Raw genomic sequence first — 17,937 nt, 5'->3', positions numbered from 1 at the left:
CAGGAGCCACTGCCAGGGGAGGCAGGAAAACACCTGCACTGTTCCCATCCACCCAGAATCTCAAACAGCTTCACTTCCAGACACCCTCTGGCCAACACAGAAAGAGGATTTCAGTATCTCCAGACAATTCCTGCTGATGGGATCCCTGTCCCTGCTGGGGAACCACATCTCCTTTCACCCTTTAACCACCACAAGCACTGAGCCAAGGATTTCCCAGTAAGGAAATCCCAAACCCAACCCAAAAAGAAGGAGCCAAGGCAGGATTTGGGTGGGAGCAGGGGAGACACTCACCTTGCCCCTGTCAAAGAAGGAGATGATCTCCTGGTAGAGCTTCTCCTTGAGCTCCAGCTGGGAGCACACATAGTAGGTGTCCCTCTGCAGCAGGTGAGGGACACAGGGCTTCTCTGACCACTGGCACGGGGAAAAAGGCAAAGGTGAAAGGACTGGAACATTCCCAGAGAAATCCCTGCACTGGGGACTGCAAATAAATCCCTGCACTGGGGACTGCAAACAAATCCCTCACTCCTCAAAGGAATTTTTGCAGGGATGCAAACCTGGGTCATTCTCTCCCAGTTCTGTGCAGAAGGAGGAGGTAACAAACTGATGCTAATTATATCTTTTATTATTATTATTAATCATTATTATTGAGATATTCTGCTAATGGGCCATCCATTGAAACCAGGTGGGGCAGTGTTCTTTATCTCATGGGATATCTCCTGTTCATGGCCATGGTTTATAAACCAGCTGGGGCAGTGTTCTTTATCTCATGGGATATCTCCTGTTCATGGCCATGGTTTATAAACCAGCTGGGGCAGTGTTCTTTATCTCCATGGGATATCTCCTGTTCATGGCCATGGTTTATAAACCAGCTGGGGCAGTGTTCTTTATCTCATGGGATATCTCCTGTTCATGGCCATGGTTTATAAACCAGCTGGGGCAGTGTTCTTTATCTTTTCACAACCCATCCTTCCTCCAGCCAGTCATTTTCTGCTCATGGCCATTGAGTCCCACTGTGGCACTGATAAAATTACTGCATCCCATTGGGAGTTGCTCCAGCCAGGGGGAAGAGCCCAACATTTCTTACCAAGATAAAAACAGAGGTTTTGGGACACTAAGGGAGCCCCTTTCTCCACTGGACTCCAGAGGGAAACGGGATTGCTCCACATCACCACTGGAGCTCCAGAGGGAAACTGCACCTTGTCCAGGAGCACTGCTCCAGCTGAGCCACATCTGTCACTGCAGGAGGATGCAGCCACCATGGGATGGGACTGCTGCCAACACCCTGCCTGACTGACGGCTGTCAGCTTGGATTCTGACTCTGGCAGGGCTTGGGGTTGTTCTTTGGAATTCTGTATTTCTATTTTAATTTCCCTAGTAAAGAACTGTTATTCCTATTCCCATATCTTTGCCTGAGAGCCCCTTAATTTCAAAATTAAAATAATTTGGAGGGAGGGGTTTCCATTCTCCATTTCAAAGCGAGGCTCCTGCCTTTCTCAGCAGACACCTGTCCTCCAAACCAGGACAGCTGTTTGTGGCTGATTTAACCCCAAACCCCGGTACCTGGAGCAGCTCTGCGTGCAGCAGCAGGGTGTAGGCGGCCTCTGTGAAATTCTCACAGTCTGTGTGCAGGTCCCTGAGCTTGTACAGATACCTGAGCAGAGAACAGCAATTCCTGCCTGTCAGGGCTCCTGGTTCCCAGCCAGCACAGAGCTTTGGTGCAGGCTCTGCAGGGACTCAGCCTACCTGATGTAGATGTCCTCTCGCTTCTTCTCCTTGTAGAAGTTCTGCCAGCAACACAAAAACCAAACGTTGGCAATGCAGAGCAGCAGAGATCTGCAGAATCACCTCTGCACAAGTAACCTGAGCACTTTTAGAGATATTTGCTGAAATTTTGGCTGCTCAGGTGTGTGCACCCCTGGGACCATCCTTTCACACCAGGGGGGCACCAGCACCTCCAAAACAGGGACAAATCAGGGAAATCCTTGGCTCAGTTCACACAGGCTCTGAGCAGGGGATCCCAGCCCTCAAGCCAGGCTCTTACTCCTGCTCAGGGCTCCAGACTGGCAGGATCAGCCAACCTGATTTTGGACTGCCCAAATTTCTGTGCTCACAGCTCCAGAGCCTGACTGAGGCACACCACCATTCACCAAAATGGCACGAGGGATCCGTTAGGGAAGGAGTTCATTAGGGGAGGAATTTGTTAAAATCCTCCTCCAGATCAAAAATAATTGCAAGGGGGTCTAAAAACGTCTGGGACAGGTGCCCTCATCCCAGGAGAGATGTCCCCAGCCCCTGGGCAGGTGTCCCCATCCCTAGAGACAGGGGAGGTGTCCCAAGTTTTGGGGAGCTCTCCCCATCCCCATGAGTTGTTCCCATCCCACAGGAGCAGCCCCCATCCCCAGGACAAGTGTCCTCATCTCACAGGAGGATGTCCCCATCCCCAGGAGCTGTCCCCATCAAACAGGATCTGTCCCCAGCCCCAGGGGGATGTCCCCAGCCCCAGGACACATGTCCCCAGCCCCTACCAGCAGGTTGACCGTGCAGCTCATGCGGTTCTCCTTGCTCTCATCGTGCATGATGGTCCTGTAGTCCAGCAGGTTGTCCAGCAGGCTGCTGACCAGCAGGGCAAACACCTCCCCCGGGGCTGCCAGGTACTTGTGCTTCCTGCAGTGCTCCAGGAGGCTGCAGAGACACCCAGGGGGATGAGGGTGAGAAAAACCCCACCTGCATGGACACTCAGTCCTGTCCAGCAATGCAGAATGTGACCAAAGGTCTGGATTCTGTCCCCAGCTGTTAACCCAGCTGTGGCAGTGATCCTGATCTCTGTGGGATATCTCCTGTTCATGGCCAGCTGTTAAACCAGCTGGGGCAGTGTTCTTTATCTTCCCACAGCCCATCCTCCCTCCAGGAGATCTCTCCTGTCCATGGCCACTGAGTCCCAGGGCATGGCTGATAAAATTCCATCATCCCATGGGGAGATGCTCCAGCCAGGGGAGGAGCCAAGCATTTCCTACCCTGATCAAATCTGAGATTTGGAACATCAGAGCAGCCTTTCCCACTGGATCCCAGAGGAAAACCAGACCCTTCCACATCATCCCTGGAGCTCCAGAGGGAAACTGCACCTTGTCCAGGAGCACTGCTCCAGCTGAGCCACATCTGTCACTGCAGGAGGATGCAGCCACCATGGGATGGGACTGCTGCCAACATCCTGCCTGACTGACGGCTGTCAGCTTGGATTCTGACTCTGCCAGGGCTTGGGGTTGTTCTTTGGAATTCTGTATTTCTATTTTAATTTCCCTAGTAAAGAACTGTTATTCCTATTCCCATATCTTTGCCTGAGAGCCCTCTGATTTCAAAATGATAATAATTTGGAGGGAGGGGGGTTACATTACCTGCCCTCCAAACCAGGACACACACACACATTCCTCACATACCCAACTCAGGCAGCATGTGTTGGTCAAAAAAATCGAGTTTTTCTTGCTAAAAGCTCCAATTTTGCTTTAATTTTTTGCTGTTCCACTGTGCAGCTGACTCTAAATTCCATCTCCAGTTTAGTTAAAAGTGCAGAATAAACTCATTTTTGGGCAATCATCTCCAGAATATCTGCACAGCACCAAGATCACTGCAGCTGCTCCAGCTCACTGGAATAATTAATGAATTAGGGCTTCTTTGCATTAGAAAAGCAGCCCAAGAAAATTAAAAAAAAAAAAAAAAAGATTCCAGGTGCTTTGTAAAACTCACAGTTTCTCCAGCAGGATCTTGTACTGCTCATCCCCTCGGCCTCCCTCCACCTCCTGGTCCAGCTTGGTGATCAGCTCATTTTCAAACTGGAAAAGCAAAAATAATAAAAAAAATCAAGCTGGAAAGGCAAAAAATAAAAATCCCAAATCATCTGAAAAGGTAAAAAAAACCCCAAAAACTAAATCAAACTGGAAGGGCAAAAAAGAACCTAAATCAAACTGGAAAGGCAGAAAAAACCAAAAATACCAAATCAAACTGCAAAGGCAAAAAATAAAAACCCAAATCAAACTGGAAAGGCAAAACAAACCCCAAATCAAACTGGAATATATACAATATATATTATATTATATTATATTATATTATATTATATTATATTATATTATATTATATATACTATAGTATTATAATTACTATTTAATGTTATTATAATATTTATTATATTATAATTTTGCTGATATGTATCATACAATATAATTATATACAATACTATTATATATAATGTTATATATGTAATATTAGATATTAAAATATTGTGTCTTTTACCATATTTAGTGTGCATATATCATATCATATTGTATTTAATATCTCTATATATGATATTATTCCATATATTGGTTCTATTTTGCATCCCTTACCATGTGGAAATTCCTGTTCCCACTGAAGTTGAACTCACACTGCATCATGTCAAAAAAAATGGGAATTGTTGCTTTCCTGAGCTCAGGTTCTGGGACCAGGGTCACCTCCAGGACTGGCCCCACCATGGCTGGGATGAATTTTATTTTGTGGGGACCTGCAAGAAATTCCAAGTCAAACACATCCAGTGACAGGATTTGAGTTTCAGTGTTTAAGCAAATCATTCACACAAAAAACAGAATGTGGATTTTCTGTGGATAATAAGGAAGAACTAACAGGTTACAGCTCCAAAATTCAGGAATAACCCAAGGAAATAATGGAGCTGAATTGTAAATCACAAAAAAAACTCTCTGAAAAATCTCTCTCATCCTTTACATCCTTTAGAGGGAATCTAAGAAATTATCTCAGCAGCTGATGTGAGGGAAAAAATCAGCTTTTCCAAGTTATTCACAGGAAAAAGAGGTTTTTGTGTGCTGAAACAGCATTTCCCCACTTTAAACACGTGCAGTTTTTACAAGGAAATAAAAGATTTAAAAGCTAGCTTGAGAGCTGGAAAAAAGAGAATTCTTTGCTGGAACTCACCCAGGTTGTACCACATATCCCTGATTTTGAAGCCAATTTCTTTCCTCATGTCCCCATACCTGAAAAAGGATTAAAAAAGGAAGAGATGAGGAAGGTCCAAGCACTGAAATGATCCTGGGGATGTTGAAGAAGTGAATGGCAAAGCCACAACTGGCTCACTCTGACAGGGACTGAAAATTGCAGAATTTCCTGGAAATTCAAATTTCCTGGAAGCTGATTCCTGTAATTCCACCCCACTTTGCTTGAATTTGGTGTTGTTTTTTTTTTTTTCCCCTAAAGTTTAACTGCTGACATCAAGGCAATGTGGAAAGTTTTCCTTATCTTCCTCTGCAGGAAAAAGGGGACAAATCCTAAAGTCTGTGTCAGGATGCTCAGAGATATCCAGGCAGCTGATTCCAAGGAAATAAAGAGGTAAAAGCTGCTCAGTGACTAAAAATTGCTGGTTTAGGACTAAGAATGGCTCTGAAAAAAATAAAAGGTGAGGGACTTAAAATCTGGATTTAGGATTCCTCTGAGCTGGGGAATTGCAGAAGGGAATTTTGGGGATCATGACAACCTTTCCATTACTGAGCTTCCAGTGCACAGAATCCTGGCTAAAGGTGCTAAAACAATTCAAGATCTGCCAGACCAAACTTAAAACCAGGCCTAACTGATAGCCCTGACATCTTGCCCTGGTCACCCTGCCTTAATCTGCATTTCCACAGCACCCAGGGGCTGAGTGGGAGAGTCTGGAACTGCCCAAATGAGAGCAAAAAAGGGGCTGAAATGTGAAATGTTGTCTTGGGTTGTAATAAAGGATGTGACCAAAGGTCTGGATTCTGTCCCCAGCTGTTAAACCAGCTGTGGCAGTGATCCTGATCTCTGTGGGATATCTCCTGTTAATGGCCAGCTGTTAAACCAGCTGGGGCAGTGTTCTTTATCTCTCCACAGCCCATCCTCCCTCCAGGAGATCTCTCCTGTCCATGGCCACTGAGTCCCAGGGCATGGCTGATAAAATTCCATCATCCCATGGGGAGATGCTCCAGCCAGGGGAGGAGCCAAGCATTTCCTACCCTGATCAAATCTGAGATTTGGAACATCAGAGCAGCCTTTCCCACTGGATCCCAGAGGAAAACCAGACCCTTCCACATCATCCCTGGAGCTCCAGAGGGAAACTGCACCTTGTCCAGGAGCACTGCTCCAGCTGAGCCACATCTGTCAGTGCAGGAGGATGCAGCCACCATGGGATGGGACTGCTGCCAACACCCTGCCTGACTGACGGCTGTCAGCTTGGATTCTGACTCTGCCAGGGCTTGGGGTTGTTCTTTGGAATTCTGTATTTCTATTTTAATTTCCCCAGTAAAGAACTGTTATTCCTATTCCCATATCTTTGCCTTGATTTCAAAATGATAATAATTTGGAGGGAGGGGGTTTCCATTCTCCATTTCAAAGAGAGGCTCCTGCCTTTCTCAGCAGACACCTGTCCTCCAAACCAGGAGAAATGTGAACTCAAAAATGTGAACTCAAAAATGTGAACTCACTTCTTGATGATTTTGTTGCGTTTGGCCTGGGAGAAATTCTCCAGCTGGAGGGACTCGTGAGTGAGAAAAGCCACGGCCAAGTGGAAATAATTATTCCAGAGCTGGGGGAGAGAAAGGAGATGAAAAGGGGAGGATTCAAAGGAAAAGCAACAAAAAATGCCCCAAATGCAGAGCAGAGGGGAGCCCCAGCCTGCAAACAATGGGATTTAATTGTTCTGTCAAGAAAACCCAGAAGAAAAATTAAAAATTACCTGGAGATGAAAATTTTTTTGATCCAGGAAGACGCGGTTGAGGACGGAGGTGAATTGGTTCACTGCCCGCAGGAAAACCCTGAAAAGATAAAAAAATATCAAATAAAAGTGATTCTGTGAACAAAATAAACATCTCTGCTGCTCTGGGTTTACAGCTCCTGGGTGTGAGCTCAGGAGGCAGCAAGAGATGCTCCCAAAAAAGGCAGGAATTCCTCTAAAGCAAACAGGAATTCCTATAAACCAAACAGGAATTCCTCTAAATCAGGGGAAAATTCCTATAAATCAGAGAGGAATTAATCTAAATCAGGCAGGAATTCCTAAAAACCAAGGAAAAATTCCTCTAAATCAGGGAAGAATTCCTCTAAATCAGGAAAAATTACTCTAAATCAAGCAGGAGTTCCTCTAAATCAAACAGGAATTCCTCTAAATCAGAGAGGGATTAATCTATATCAGGAAGGAATTAATCTACATGAAGCAGGAATTAACGTAAATCAGGGAAAAATTTCTCCAAATCAGGCAGGAATTCCTCTAAATCAGAGAGGATTTCCTCTAAATCAGGGGAAAATTCCTATAAATCAGAGAGGAATTAATCAGAGAGGAATTCCCCTAAATCAGGTAGGAACTCCTCTAAAACAAAGAAGAATTCCTCTGAATCAGGCTGAAGTGGCTGAATAAAATCAACCTCCTTGTGTGACCTCCTGTCAGACCCAGGGAGGCTCCAAAGCCAGGCTTAAGCCAGACTTAAGCCAGGTTTAACCCTGTACCTGCTCTGCATCATGGTCATGACCATCCAGTCTGCTGCATACACGTTCTTCCCAATGAGATCCTTGAACATGATGAATGTCTCCATCAGGAAGTCCTGTTGGAAATAAAAATAAAAATAAAAATAAAAATTAAAATTAAAATTAAAAATAAAAAATAAAAATAAAAATTAAAAATAAAAAATAAAAATAGAAAATAAAAATAAAAATAAAAATAAAAATAAAAATAAAAATAAAAATAAAAATAAAAATAAAAATAAAAAATAAAAAATAAAAATAAAACCTGCACATGGGGGTTTTTACATCCATGGAATCACAGGGATATGCTGCTGTGACCTCATGAAATGCAAATTGCATTGATTAATGGCCACACTAATTAGCAATCAATGCTCTCACGGAGTGGGTACAGCCCAATAATGAAATTATTGCTGCCATCTCATCCATCCAGCTGCACAGAATGTTGGTCTGTTTAATTAAATCTGTCTTTGCTGCTCTGCACTAAGCTGTGCTGGGTTTAGAGATTTGGGATCAGGGAGTAAAACCAATATTGAAGGGCTTGTCCCCAAAGCTCTGAGTGGTGACAATGCAACAGAATGATCCAGAAAGCCTGAAAGTAAAATGTATTCCCACCCACTAATTAATAAAATATTTTCTGGTCCAGTTTAAGGAGAGGCAGTGAATATAACATCAGAAATTTAGAATTATTCTGCATTATTGTTTCTGCACAAACACCCTCCAAACTTCAGACTTGGAAAAAAACTGAATTGCAGAAGGAGAAAGAAAAAAAAAAAGGAAAATGAACAGAGATGAGCAAAAGAAAGGAGTATCAGGAATATTGATCTCCTCCTTGTGGTCTCTGCAGATACAAAAGCCACTCTGAGCTCTTAAATCAATTCCATTCTCTGCAGCAACACATTAATATTCAAAAATGAGAGGGACACCAAGAAGGTCACAGGAGGAGCCATCCCCTTGAAATGATCACCAGCAAAAAAAATCTGTTGAGCTGAACAGTTTGGGCTGAAAGAATTGGCAAGATATTGATGGAGAAATGGAGCACTTGGTGCTGCCTCAGTAAAAAACCTTTTGGCATAATTAAATCAGAGCCTGATGGAGATGGCTGGACCTGACACGGGCACCTTGAAGAGATGAATTCACTCCCAGAAGTGCTGAACTAACCAGGGAGTGATGCACAAAGAAACTCAGTCATGAACAGCAAAAACCAAAGCAGGAAAACAGAAATTTCTGTTGGTATTAACAGCTACCACACCTCTACAAAGGCAGGTTTGCTTCTGTATAAAAATCAGATTGGAAATTGTTATTTTCTATAACTGTCCTGAAAATCTTCTCACTGGATGAACATTTCCAGAATTCTTGAATCTGCCTGATTTTCTTTTCCTTTTTCCTTTCCTTTCCTTTCCTTTCCTTGAATTTCCTTGAATTTCCTTGAATTTCCTCTTTTTTTCTTTTTATCTCTTTTTATCTCTTTTTATCTCTTTTTATCTCTTTTTATCTCTTTTTATCTCTTCTCTTCTCTTCTCTTCTCTTCTCCCCTTTTTTCCCCTTTTCCTCTTTTTTCCTCCTTTTTTTCCCCTTTTTCCTTCCCAACAAATCCTTTAGAGGAGATAAAACCAGTCCCAAGCCCAGATGGAGTCAGTGACCTGTAGATGGCTGTGTTGCTCCACGCTGCTTTTACAAAGTGACTTTCTGTGAAACTCTGCAATTCCAGGCACATAAAGGAAAAAGGAGCTCCCCAAACTGAGTTCCAAACCTCCTGCTGGGTTTGGGGACAGGAAGAACACAACTCCAGGCCCTTCCCCTGCTGCTATTTCAATTGCAAAATAAGGAATAAAGGGACAAAACAGCTCCAGTCTTGCTCAAATTCCAGTTTGGGCCATTTTTTGGGGGGGAAAAACTGATGATTTAAAGCAGAAAACCCCCTCAGAAATGTGATGTTTCACCTGATTTCATAGCCAACATTTTTGGGAATGTGAATTTTTAATATTTTGGGAACTTTCTGCATTGCTGCCTCTAAAGAAAGGTTCAAGCATTAAATTAAACTTCAGAGGAAGGGGAAGGAATTGGATAAAGAGAACAAGGGAACAGAGAGCCAGACAAAGAGAAATCCTTTTCTTTTCCACCTTCATTCCCTCTTCTGCTTCCTGACTCAAATCAAACATTTTTTTTTTTTTCACCCATTAAAAACATTTTTCCTCCATGCCACAACCCCCAATGCCCAGCAAGGGTGACACAAATAAATTCCCACAAAGAAATTTTGGCACCAGGAGGGTTTGATCAGGCAGGGAAATGACCCTGCAGAGCAGAGTGTGGTGGTGCTGAGGTCATCCCCAGCCAGGCTGACTTACAATGATGTCCTGCCTGGTTTTGAAAGTGTTGATGTAATGGTTGTAATGGAAATCATCCATCTGCCTCAGGATGGCTGTCATGCAGGCCACAAAAATAGCCTGGAATGGAAAAAACACAAAATATTGGGTTATTTTCCTGAGTTAAGCACTGTGGCACATCAGTGTGACCCAATCAAACATCACTGAGCAGAATCCTCCTCATCTTTGTCCTGACATCAACCTGAGTTTGGTCCTCTAAACCAGTCAGGAATTATTAAAATTCAGGTTTGAAATCTGGGTGCTGCTTTCTTTTCCCCCCCACACATCCTCCAAACACAGGGTTTTGTTTTAAATTAATTATTATATATTTATTTTAACCCACTCCATCAGACCTTCAAGGTCTTTTGCAAGCTGAAAAAGAAATCTCTGATTTTCAGATTTAGCTGCAATTCTCGTGGGTGGCACATTAAAGTGAGCCAAGATTTCTCAAAAATCAGGTGAATCCCCAGCTCCTGGCTCTCCCATCCTTCTGCACAGGAAATTCAGGGGGAATCAGAACAGCCCAGTGCCCTGAGGGGTCTCACCCCTCAGCATTTTGATCCTTCTGAGCCCAGGTGACAAAATGCAGCAGAGATTCCCCTGTCAGGCATTGCAATGACACAAAATTCTGTGCACAGGCCCCCAAAGGAAATGAAATCATCCCCAGTGACTCAGCTCCAACTGAGGCAGGGTAACACGAGCCCTGATCCTCAGGAAAACATCAGCAGCCACGGCTGGGTGGCACAGCAGGCTGCAGGGAAGGGACAGATGAGTTCATCAGCACTGCTGTCCTCTGAGAGCCCCCAGGGACATGAACACCACTGGGAGGGGCTGGGGAGGAGGGGAAGGAGGGAAATGATGCCAGGGATGTGAATCCCACTGATAAAGGTGCTGGGGAAGGGCTCCCAGGGACAAGAACCCCACTGGGAGGGGGCTGGGGAGGAGGGGAAGGAGGTAAATGCTGCCAGGGGCATGAATCCCAATGTTAAAGGTGCAGGGAAGGGTCCCAGGGACACGAACCCCACTGTTCAAGGTGCTGGGGAAGGATGAAAGGGCTCCCAGGGATATGAATTCCAATGTTAAAGGTGCTGGGGAAGGAGGGGAAGGAGGGAAATTATGTCAGGGACATGAACCCCACTGTTAAAGGTGCTGGAGAGGCAGGGAAGGGTTCCCAGGGATATGAATCCCACTGATAAAGGTGCAGGGGGTGCAGGAGAGGCTCCCAGGAACATGAATCCCAAAGTTAAAGGTGCAGGGAAGGGCTCCCAGGGACACGAACCCCACTGTTCAAGGTGCTGGGGAAGGATGAAAGGGCTCTCAGGGATATGAATTCCAATGTTAAAGGTGCTGGGAGTACAGGAGAGGCTCCCAGGAACATGAACCACAATTTTAAAGGTGCTGGGGAGGAGGGCAATGAGGGAAATGCTGCCAGGGGCATGAGCCCCAATGTTAAAGGTGCAGGGAAGGGTCCCAGGGATATGAACCCCACTGATAAAGGTGCAGGGAAGGGCTCCCAGGGCCATGAACCCCACTGTTAAAGGTGCTGGGGGTGCAGGAGATGCTTCCAGGGACATGAATCCCAAAGTTAAAGGTGCAGGGAAGGGCTCCCAGGGACAAGAACCCCACTGATAAAGGTGCTGGGGAAGGATGAAAGGGCTCTCAGGGATATGAATTCCAATGTTAAAGGTGCTGGAGAGGAGGGGAAAGAGGGAAATGGTCCCAGGGACATGGATCCCACTGATAAAGGTGCTGGGGAGGAGGGGAAGGAGGGAAATGATGTCAGGGACATGAACCCCAATGTTAAAGATGCAGGGAAGGGCTCCCAGGGATATGAATCCCACTGATAAAGGTGCAAGGGGTGCAGGAGAGGCTTCCAGGGCAATGAATCCCACTGTTAAAGGTGCTGGGGAGGAGGGGAAGGAGGGAAATGCTGCCAGGGACATGAATCCCAATGTTAAAGGTCCTGGGGAAGGAAGAAAGCGCTTCCAGGATAATGAATCCCAATGTTAAAGGTGCAAGGAAGGTAGGGAAGGGCTCCCAGGGACATGAATCCCACTGTGAGGGAGTGCTGGGGAGGAGGGGAAGGGGTCTAAGAGAATGAAGCCCATGGTTAAAGGTGCTGGGAAGGCAGGAGAGGGCTTCAAAGACATGAATCTCACTGTTAAAGGTGCAGGGATGGAAGAGAGGGCAGGGAAGGGCTCCCAGGGACATGAACCCCACTGATAAAGGTGCTGGGGAGTCAGCAGAGGCTCTCGGGGACATGAACCCCACTGTTAAAGGTGCAGGGACGGCAGGGGAGGCTCTCAGGGACATGAACCCCATGGTTAAAGATCCTGGAGAAGCAGGAGGGGCTCTCAGGGACATCAATCCCACTGTTAAAGATCCTGGGGATGCAGGGGGTGCTCTCAGGGATATGAACCCCACTGCTGAAAGTCCTGGGGATGCAGGGATGGCTCTCAGGGACATAAACCCCATGGTTAAAGGTCCTGGGCAGGCAGGGCATGCTCTCAAGGACATGAACACCATGGTTAAAGGCCCTGGAGATGCAGGGATAGCTCTCAGGGACATGAACCCCATTGCTGAAGGTCCTGGGGATGCAGAGATGGCTCTCAAGGACATGAACTCCATGGTTAAAGATCCCGGGGATGCAGGGGGTGCTCCCAGGGACATGAACCCCATGGTTAAAGGTCCTGAGGAAACAGGGATAGCTCTCAGGGACATGAACCCCATGGTTAAAGATCCTGGAGAAGCAGGAGGGGCTCTCAGGGACATCAATCCCACTATTAAAGGTGCAGGGGATGCAGGGGGTGCTCACAGGGACATGAACCCCACTGTTAAAGGTCCTGAGGAAGCAGGGCAGGCAGGAAGGGCTCACAGGGACATGACCCCCACAGTTAAAGGCCCTGGGCAGGCAGGGGGAGCCGGGGCTCTCACCATGTGCGGGGACTGCCGGCTCATCCCGATCACCGTGCGGTTGACGCGGCGCAGCAGCCGCTCCATCATCAGCTGGATGTGCAGAGCTGTGGCACCCTGGGGACAGCAAGGGACACTGGAGACCCTTCCTCAGGCACAGCCTGCCAGGGGCAGCTCCCTGGGTGGGAAAACTGCCCTGGTGGTGCTTCATTGTCAGTAGGGGAAGCACAAAAAGGAGATTCAGGGACACGAGTGATGGATTCAAACACTCTGGGGTTCACTGGGTAGAGAATTCCCTTAAAGGAGCTGTCCCAGCCTCAGCAGCTCATCCTGGGGTTTGGATTTCTTTTCTCTGAACAGCTCAAACCTCTCTGTTCACAGGCACTCAGAACAATTCCCATGGCCAGGGTGGGAAATGCATTTTCCTGGCTGAAAATCAGTGCTGCCCCTAATCCATAACACAGAATCATTTTTATACCATTCACTACTTCTTTGACTTGCTCCAAATTACTGAACAAGCCCCCAGAGCAGCTGGGATGACATTTAGGTCTCTGCAAAGGGAAGTAAATGCTCCTAGTAGTGATAACAACTAATTCAACCTTTTCTAGTTCCTTTTCAGACAGAGCCACTACAAAGAACTGCAGAGCAAGGTCTCTCAGTTTCTATCAACACCACAATTCTGACTCAGTACAGCATAAAGCTGAGGATGTTTCCTTGCTGTAACTCCCCAGAAGAAGAGCTGAGCTGAACTGGCAGCCCTGAGAGTGAAACACTAATCTTAAAGAAATTAAGATTTTAGTTAAAAGTTAGAAGAAACTGGGCTTGAGATAGTCACCTGAAACGTCAATAATTGATTCCTGTCAATTTATGTTTGCTGAGCTGTGCTTGCAATGGGAAAGGATGAAACTGGTAGGTAGGTCCAAAGAACACGAACAATTGCAACCACAAACTCATTCTTTGAAAAATTAGACTATCCCCAGAAATCATTTGTGTTGTCATTGATAGAAAAGGTCAGGGTGAGGAAGACTCACCTTACTTCCTCCTTTTCAGACCCCTCCCCACAAAAACGAGCCCAGACTTAATTCAAGAAGCCAACCACGCTGCTTAATTGCCATTCCAGCTAATTACCGTGGGAAGCAGGGGTGGGAGGGGCTGGTGTTATGAATATGAATTTGTTTGAACCTTTTGTCAATAAACAGACTCTGTGACCAGCTGTGATTGTGCAGTGTGTGTTAGAGGGTTACCTCACACTGCTGCCCAGCGCTGAATAAACATTCACTGTCTAACTTTAAATTGTTACAGAGTCTTTTGTGCTCACAGCTGAGTATCAGTGTTAGATCAATATTCATATTTTGGTAAATCCAGAGCTTGTGCTCACCACATCTTTGCGGTCCAGGACCTCCAGGACACTGCTCAGGAGCTGGGAGCTCGCCTCGTGGTCGGGTTTGCTGGAGTTGTCGTCCAGCTGCCCACTGAGCTGGTCGATGAGCAGGGGCAGGAGGGCATCTCTGCACTCTGCAAAGGGACACAGGGACAGAGAGGGTTCAGATGGCACCTGAGCCCAGCAGGGACACCAGAGCTTGGCAAAGCCACTGCAGCCACAACAAACCCACTGCAGAGAGCCAGAAATGATCTCTCATTTGGGTCATGGAATCCCAGAATGGGCTGGGGTGGGAGGGACCAAAAAGATCATCCCATCCCTCCCCTGCCATGGGGACACCTCCCACTGTCCAGTGATCCAACCTGGCCTTGGACATTCCAGGGATTCAGGGGCAGCCACAGCAAATCTGGGAATTCCATCCCAGCCAGGAATTCCTCCCCAGAATCCCATCCAAGCAGCACATGGAGCCCTGGAATGATTTGGGTTGGAGGGGATCCCAAAGTTCATTTGGTCCCACTGTGGGTCCCACAGCTCCCACTGTCCCAGGGTGCTCCAGCCTGGCCTGGGACATTCCAGGGATGCAGGGGCAGCCCCAGCAAATCTGGGAATTCCATCCCAGCCCCTCCCCACCCTCATTCCATCCCCAATCCCATCTCAATCTCCCCTTTCCCATGGGAAGCCATTCCCTGGGTCCTGTCCCTCCATCCCTGCCCAGCCAATCCCCAGAGCCCAGGGCTGTTCCTGCAGCACCCACAGAGGGATGGGAAAATCAAATCAGAGAATCCTGGGATGGTTTGGGCTGGAAGAGACCCTGAATTCATCCCATCCCAGCCCTGCCATGGCAGGGACACCTCCCACTGTCCCAGATTATCACAGCCAGAGCAGCCACAGCAAATCTGGGAATTCTATCCCAGCCCCTCATAGGAAAGAATTCTTTCCCAGTATCCCACCTACCCCACTTTTCAATTATAAAATCTGTATATTCCATCAAACAGCACACTCAGCTTCTCCCTCCTTCCACATCACCTGGATCAGGATCCCACTTTTTGCACATTGTATAAAGACTGAGCAGCAAAAAAACCCTTCCAGTTCTTCCAGGGTAAGAAATGCTTCTAGAGTTGGATTTAATGATGGGTGACAGGAGAACTCGTTCTGAGGGGTGTGTGGCCCTGGCAGAGCCCAGAACCTCCCAGGTGCCACTCACCAGCCTGCTTGAACAGGTCACTCTCCACGATCTTGGTCAGGCAGTTCAGCTTCTGCCGCACCAGCTGGTTCTCAGGGATGCTCTGGATGAACTTGCTGAACAGGACACTGTGTGCAGCCCAGAGAGAAGGGGGGTCAGCACTGCTACCCCATCCACTCCACACAGACTCTGCCCTGCTCTGAACTGGCTGAACAGGACACTGTGTGCAGCCCAGAGAGAGCAGGGGGTCAGCACTGCCACCCCATCCACTCCACACAGACTGAACTGGCTGAACAGGACACTGTGTGCAGCCCAGAGAGAGCAGGGGGTCAGCACTGCCACCCCATCCACTCCACACAGACATTGCCCTGCTCTGAACAGGACACTGTGTGCAGCCCAGAGGGTCAGCACTGACACCCAGCACCTCCCCAGACTGACTGAACTGGCCAAAGGGGACACTGGGTGCAGTTCAGAGGGTCAGCACTGCCACCCAGCATCCCCATCCACCCCAGACAGACCCTGCCCTGCTCTGAACTGGTTGAACAGGACACTGTGTGCAGCCCAGAGAGAGCAGGGGTCAGCACTGCCACCCCATCCACCCTACACAGATATTTTCCTGCTCTGAACTTGCTGAAGAGGACAGTGTGCAGCTCAGAGGGTCAGCATTGTCATCCAGCACCTCCCCAGACTGACTGAAGTGGCTGAAGGGGACACTGTGTGCAGCCCAGAGGGTCACCACTGTCACCCCACCCACCCCAGCCAGACCCTGCCCTGCTCTGACCTGGCCAAAGGGGACACTGGGTGCTGCCCAGAGGGTCACCACTGTCACCCCACCCACCCCAGCCAGACCCTGCCCTGCTCTGGGCCAGCCACAGAACCACAGCAGCCCAGAATGGGTTGGGCTGGAAGGGACTCAAAGCTCCTCAGCTGCACCCCTGCCATGGGACACCTCTCTGGTTTTTATCCATTAAACAAACCCTGGCTTTTCACAGGATTAGAAACCCATGGAGTGGTTTGGGAAGGGACCTTAAATCCCATCCAGTGCCACCCCAGCCATGGGGACACCCCCATGGTCAGCCTGGTGTTGGGCCCAAAGGTCTGGGTGGGCTGGGAGGGCAGTTCTGGGTGCTGAGCATTGGGAGAAGCAGCAAATCATAAATTGGTGTGGCTTGGGAGGGATCTTAAAATCAGATTTTTGCCCCCCTTGCATGGGCAGGGACACTTTGCACTGCCCCAGGGGGCTCCAGCCTGGCCTGGGACACTTCCAGGGAATTGAGGAGTGAGGAATAGCTCATCAAAAACCAACCAATGAGCAATGCCTGACATTCACTGTGCTTGAAAAATCAGGAGAAAAGGCAGACTGGTTTGTGATAACTGAGCCAGAACTTGCAAACAGGGTGAGGGGTGCAAGGCCACCAGTGATAAATGATAAATCCAAAACCTTAAACCAGCAGGAATTAATCTCAAAGTGTGAAATGTGCCCAAAGGGCTGACATATGCTCTGGAGACAAAGCTGAGAAGTTCAAGGGTGATGAAGAGTTTGGAAGCCTTCATCAGAGCCCCCTGATGAGCCCTGAACTGGGGGCACCAATTTTGGTTCATTTTAATACAAAGTGTGGGTAGGTGGGGCTGGGACATGAATGTGTATTGGGAGTGTTGTGTAATCCCAGGTTTTTAAGGAATAAATAGAGCAGAAATTTGAAGTTTTGGGGTGCATGTTTTGGGAGGAATTATCCCTGTGCACCTCAGCACTGAATAAATGCACAGCTACTTTCTAATTCTCATTTCTCACGAGTTACAGAGTCATTTCTGAGTAATTTCTGACTATCAGGACATATTCACAGAATTCACAGAATTTCATCCAACAGGTAAATTACTGCAGAGCCCTGACTTATTTGCAAGAAGTTGAGCACAGGATTTGAAATAAAACCGAGCAGTGCTCAGGAACTGCAGCTTTAAATGAGATTTTTATTCCAGGACACACCAGGTCCTTCACAAACCCTCTGCTCTGTCCCTCCAGTGCCAGCACAGGAAAGCAAGAGTTTGGAAAGATTCATTTTGACATTTGGAACATCCACAGCAGCCAGCACATCCTCTCACCAGCAGGGATGACTCACTGCAACCCAAGAGTCCTTAAATTCAATTCCATGGGCATTTGCTGCCTGTCTGCTGCTTCCCAGCAAATCATTTGTGTCAGGACAAGGAGACAGGGCTGGGCAGAGCTCTGAGCACGAGAATTCCCTGGATTAACACAACTTTTGGTTTCCCAGCCAAGGCTCAGCCTGTGCCACACTCCTCAGGAGCAAGAACTGGTGGAGACTGGCACAAGATTTCAACACTTCACTGCCCTCAGATTTGGCTTTTCAGGAAAATCTCGAGGTGTCTTTAAGGATCCCAGAATCCTGGAATGATTTGGGTGGGAAGGGACCCAAAAATCACCCATGGGCAGGGACACCTCCCCCTGTCCCAGGTCACTCCAAGCCCTGCTCAACCCAGCCTGGGGCACTCCCAGAATGAAAAATTTGAATGCAGAGAATCCCCTGAACTCCTCAAATCCATGCAGAGGATCTGCACCACCAGATCATGACCAG

General features: G+C 47.5%; 1 protein-coding gene across 2 annotated transcripts in view; it reads right to left on the bottom strand.

The window, feature by feature from the left end:
- Positions 1–17,937, bottom strand: part of DOCK5 (dedicator of cytokinesis 5) — an 89,635-nt gene that overhangs the window by 21,191 nt on the left and 50,507 nt on the right. For both annotated transcript variants that reach the window (XM_033081440.1, XM_033081441.1), the window contains exons 25-38: positions 15,368–15,474; positions 14,161–14,297; positions 12,804–12,899; positions 9,852–9,950; positions 7,492–7,586; positions 6,728–6,806; positions 6,477–6,577; positions 4,957–5,015; positions 4,377–4,531; positions 3,742–3,827; positions 2,526–2,682; positions 1,744–1,784; positions 1,561–1,651; positions 292–411 (exon numbers count right to left, since the gene is read on the bottom strand). In XM_033081440.1, the coding sequence (XP_032937331.1) occupies positions 292–411; positions 1,561–1,651; positions 1,744–1,784; positions 2,526–2,682; positions 3,742–3,827; positions 4,377–4,531; positions 4,957–5,015; positions 6,477–6,577; positions 6,728–6,806; positions 7,492–7,586; positions 9,852–9,950; positions 12,804–12,899; positions 14,161–14,297; positions 15,368–15,474 (1,423 nt within the window). The remainder of the gene's footprint in view (positions 1–291; positions 412–1,560; positions 1,652–1,743; positions 1,785–2,525; positions 2,683–3,741; positions 3,828–4,376; positions 4,532–4,956; positions 5,016–6,476; positions 6,578–6,727; positions 6,807–7,491; positions 7,587–9,851; positions 9,951–12,803; positions 12,900–14,160; positions 14,298–15,367; positions 15,475–17,937) is intronic.

The sequence above is a fragment of the Catharus ustulatus genome, chromosome 27 (genome assembly GCF_009819885.2).
Source record: "Catharus ustulatus isolate bCatUst1 chromosome 27, bCatUst1.pri.v2, whole genome shotgun sequence".
NCBI lineage: Eukaryota > Metazoa > Chordata > Aves > Passeriformes > Turdidae > Catharus > Catharus ustulatus.
This window is presented reverse-complemented; position numbering and strand designations above follow the sequence as displayed.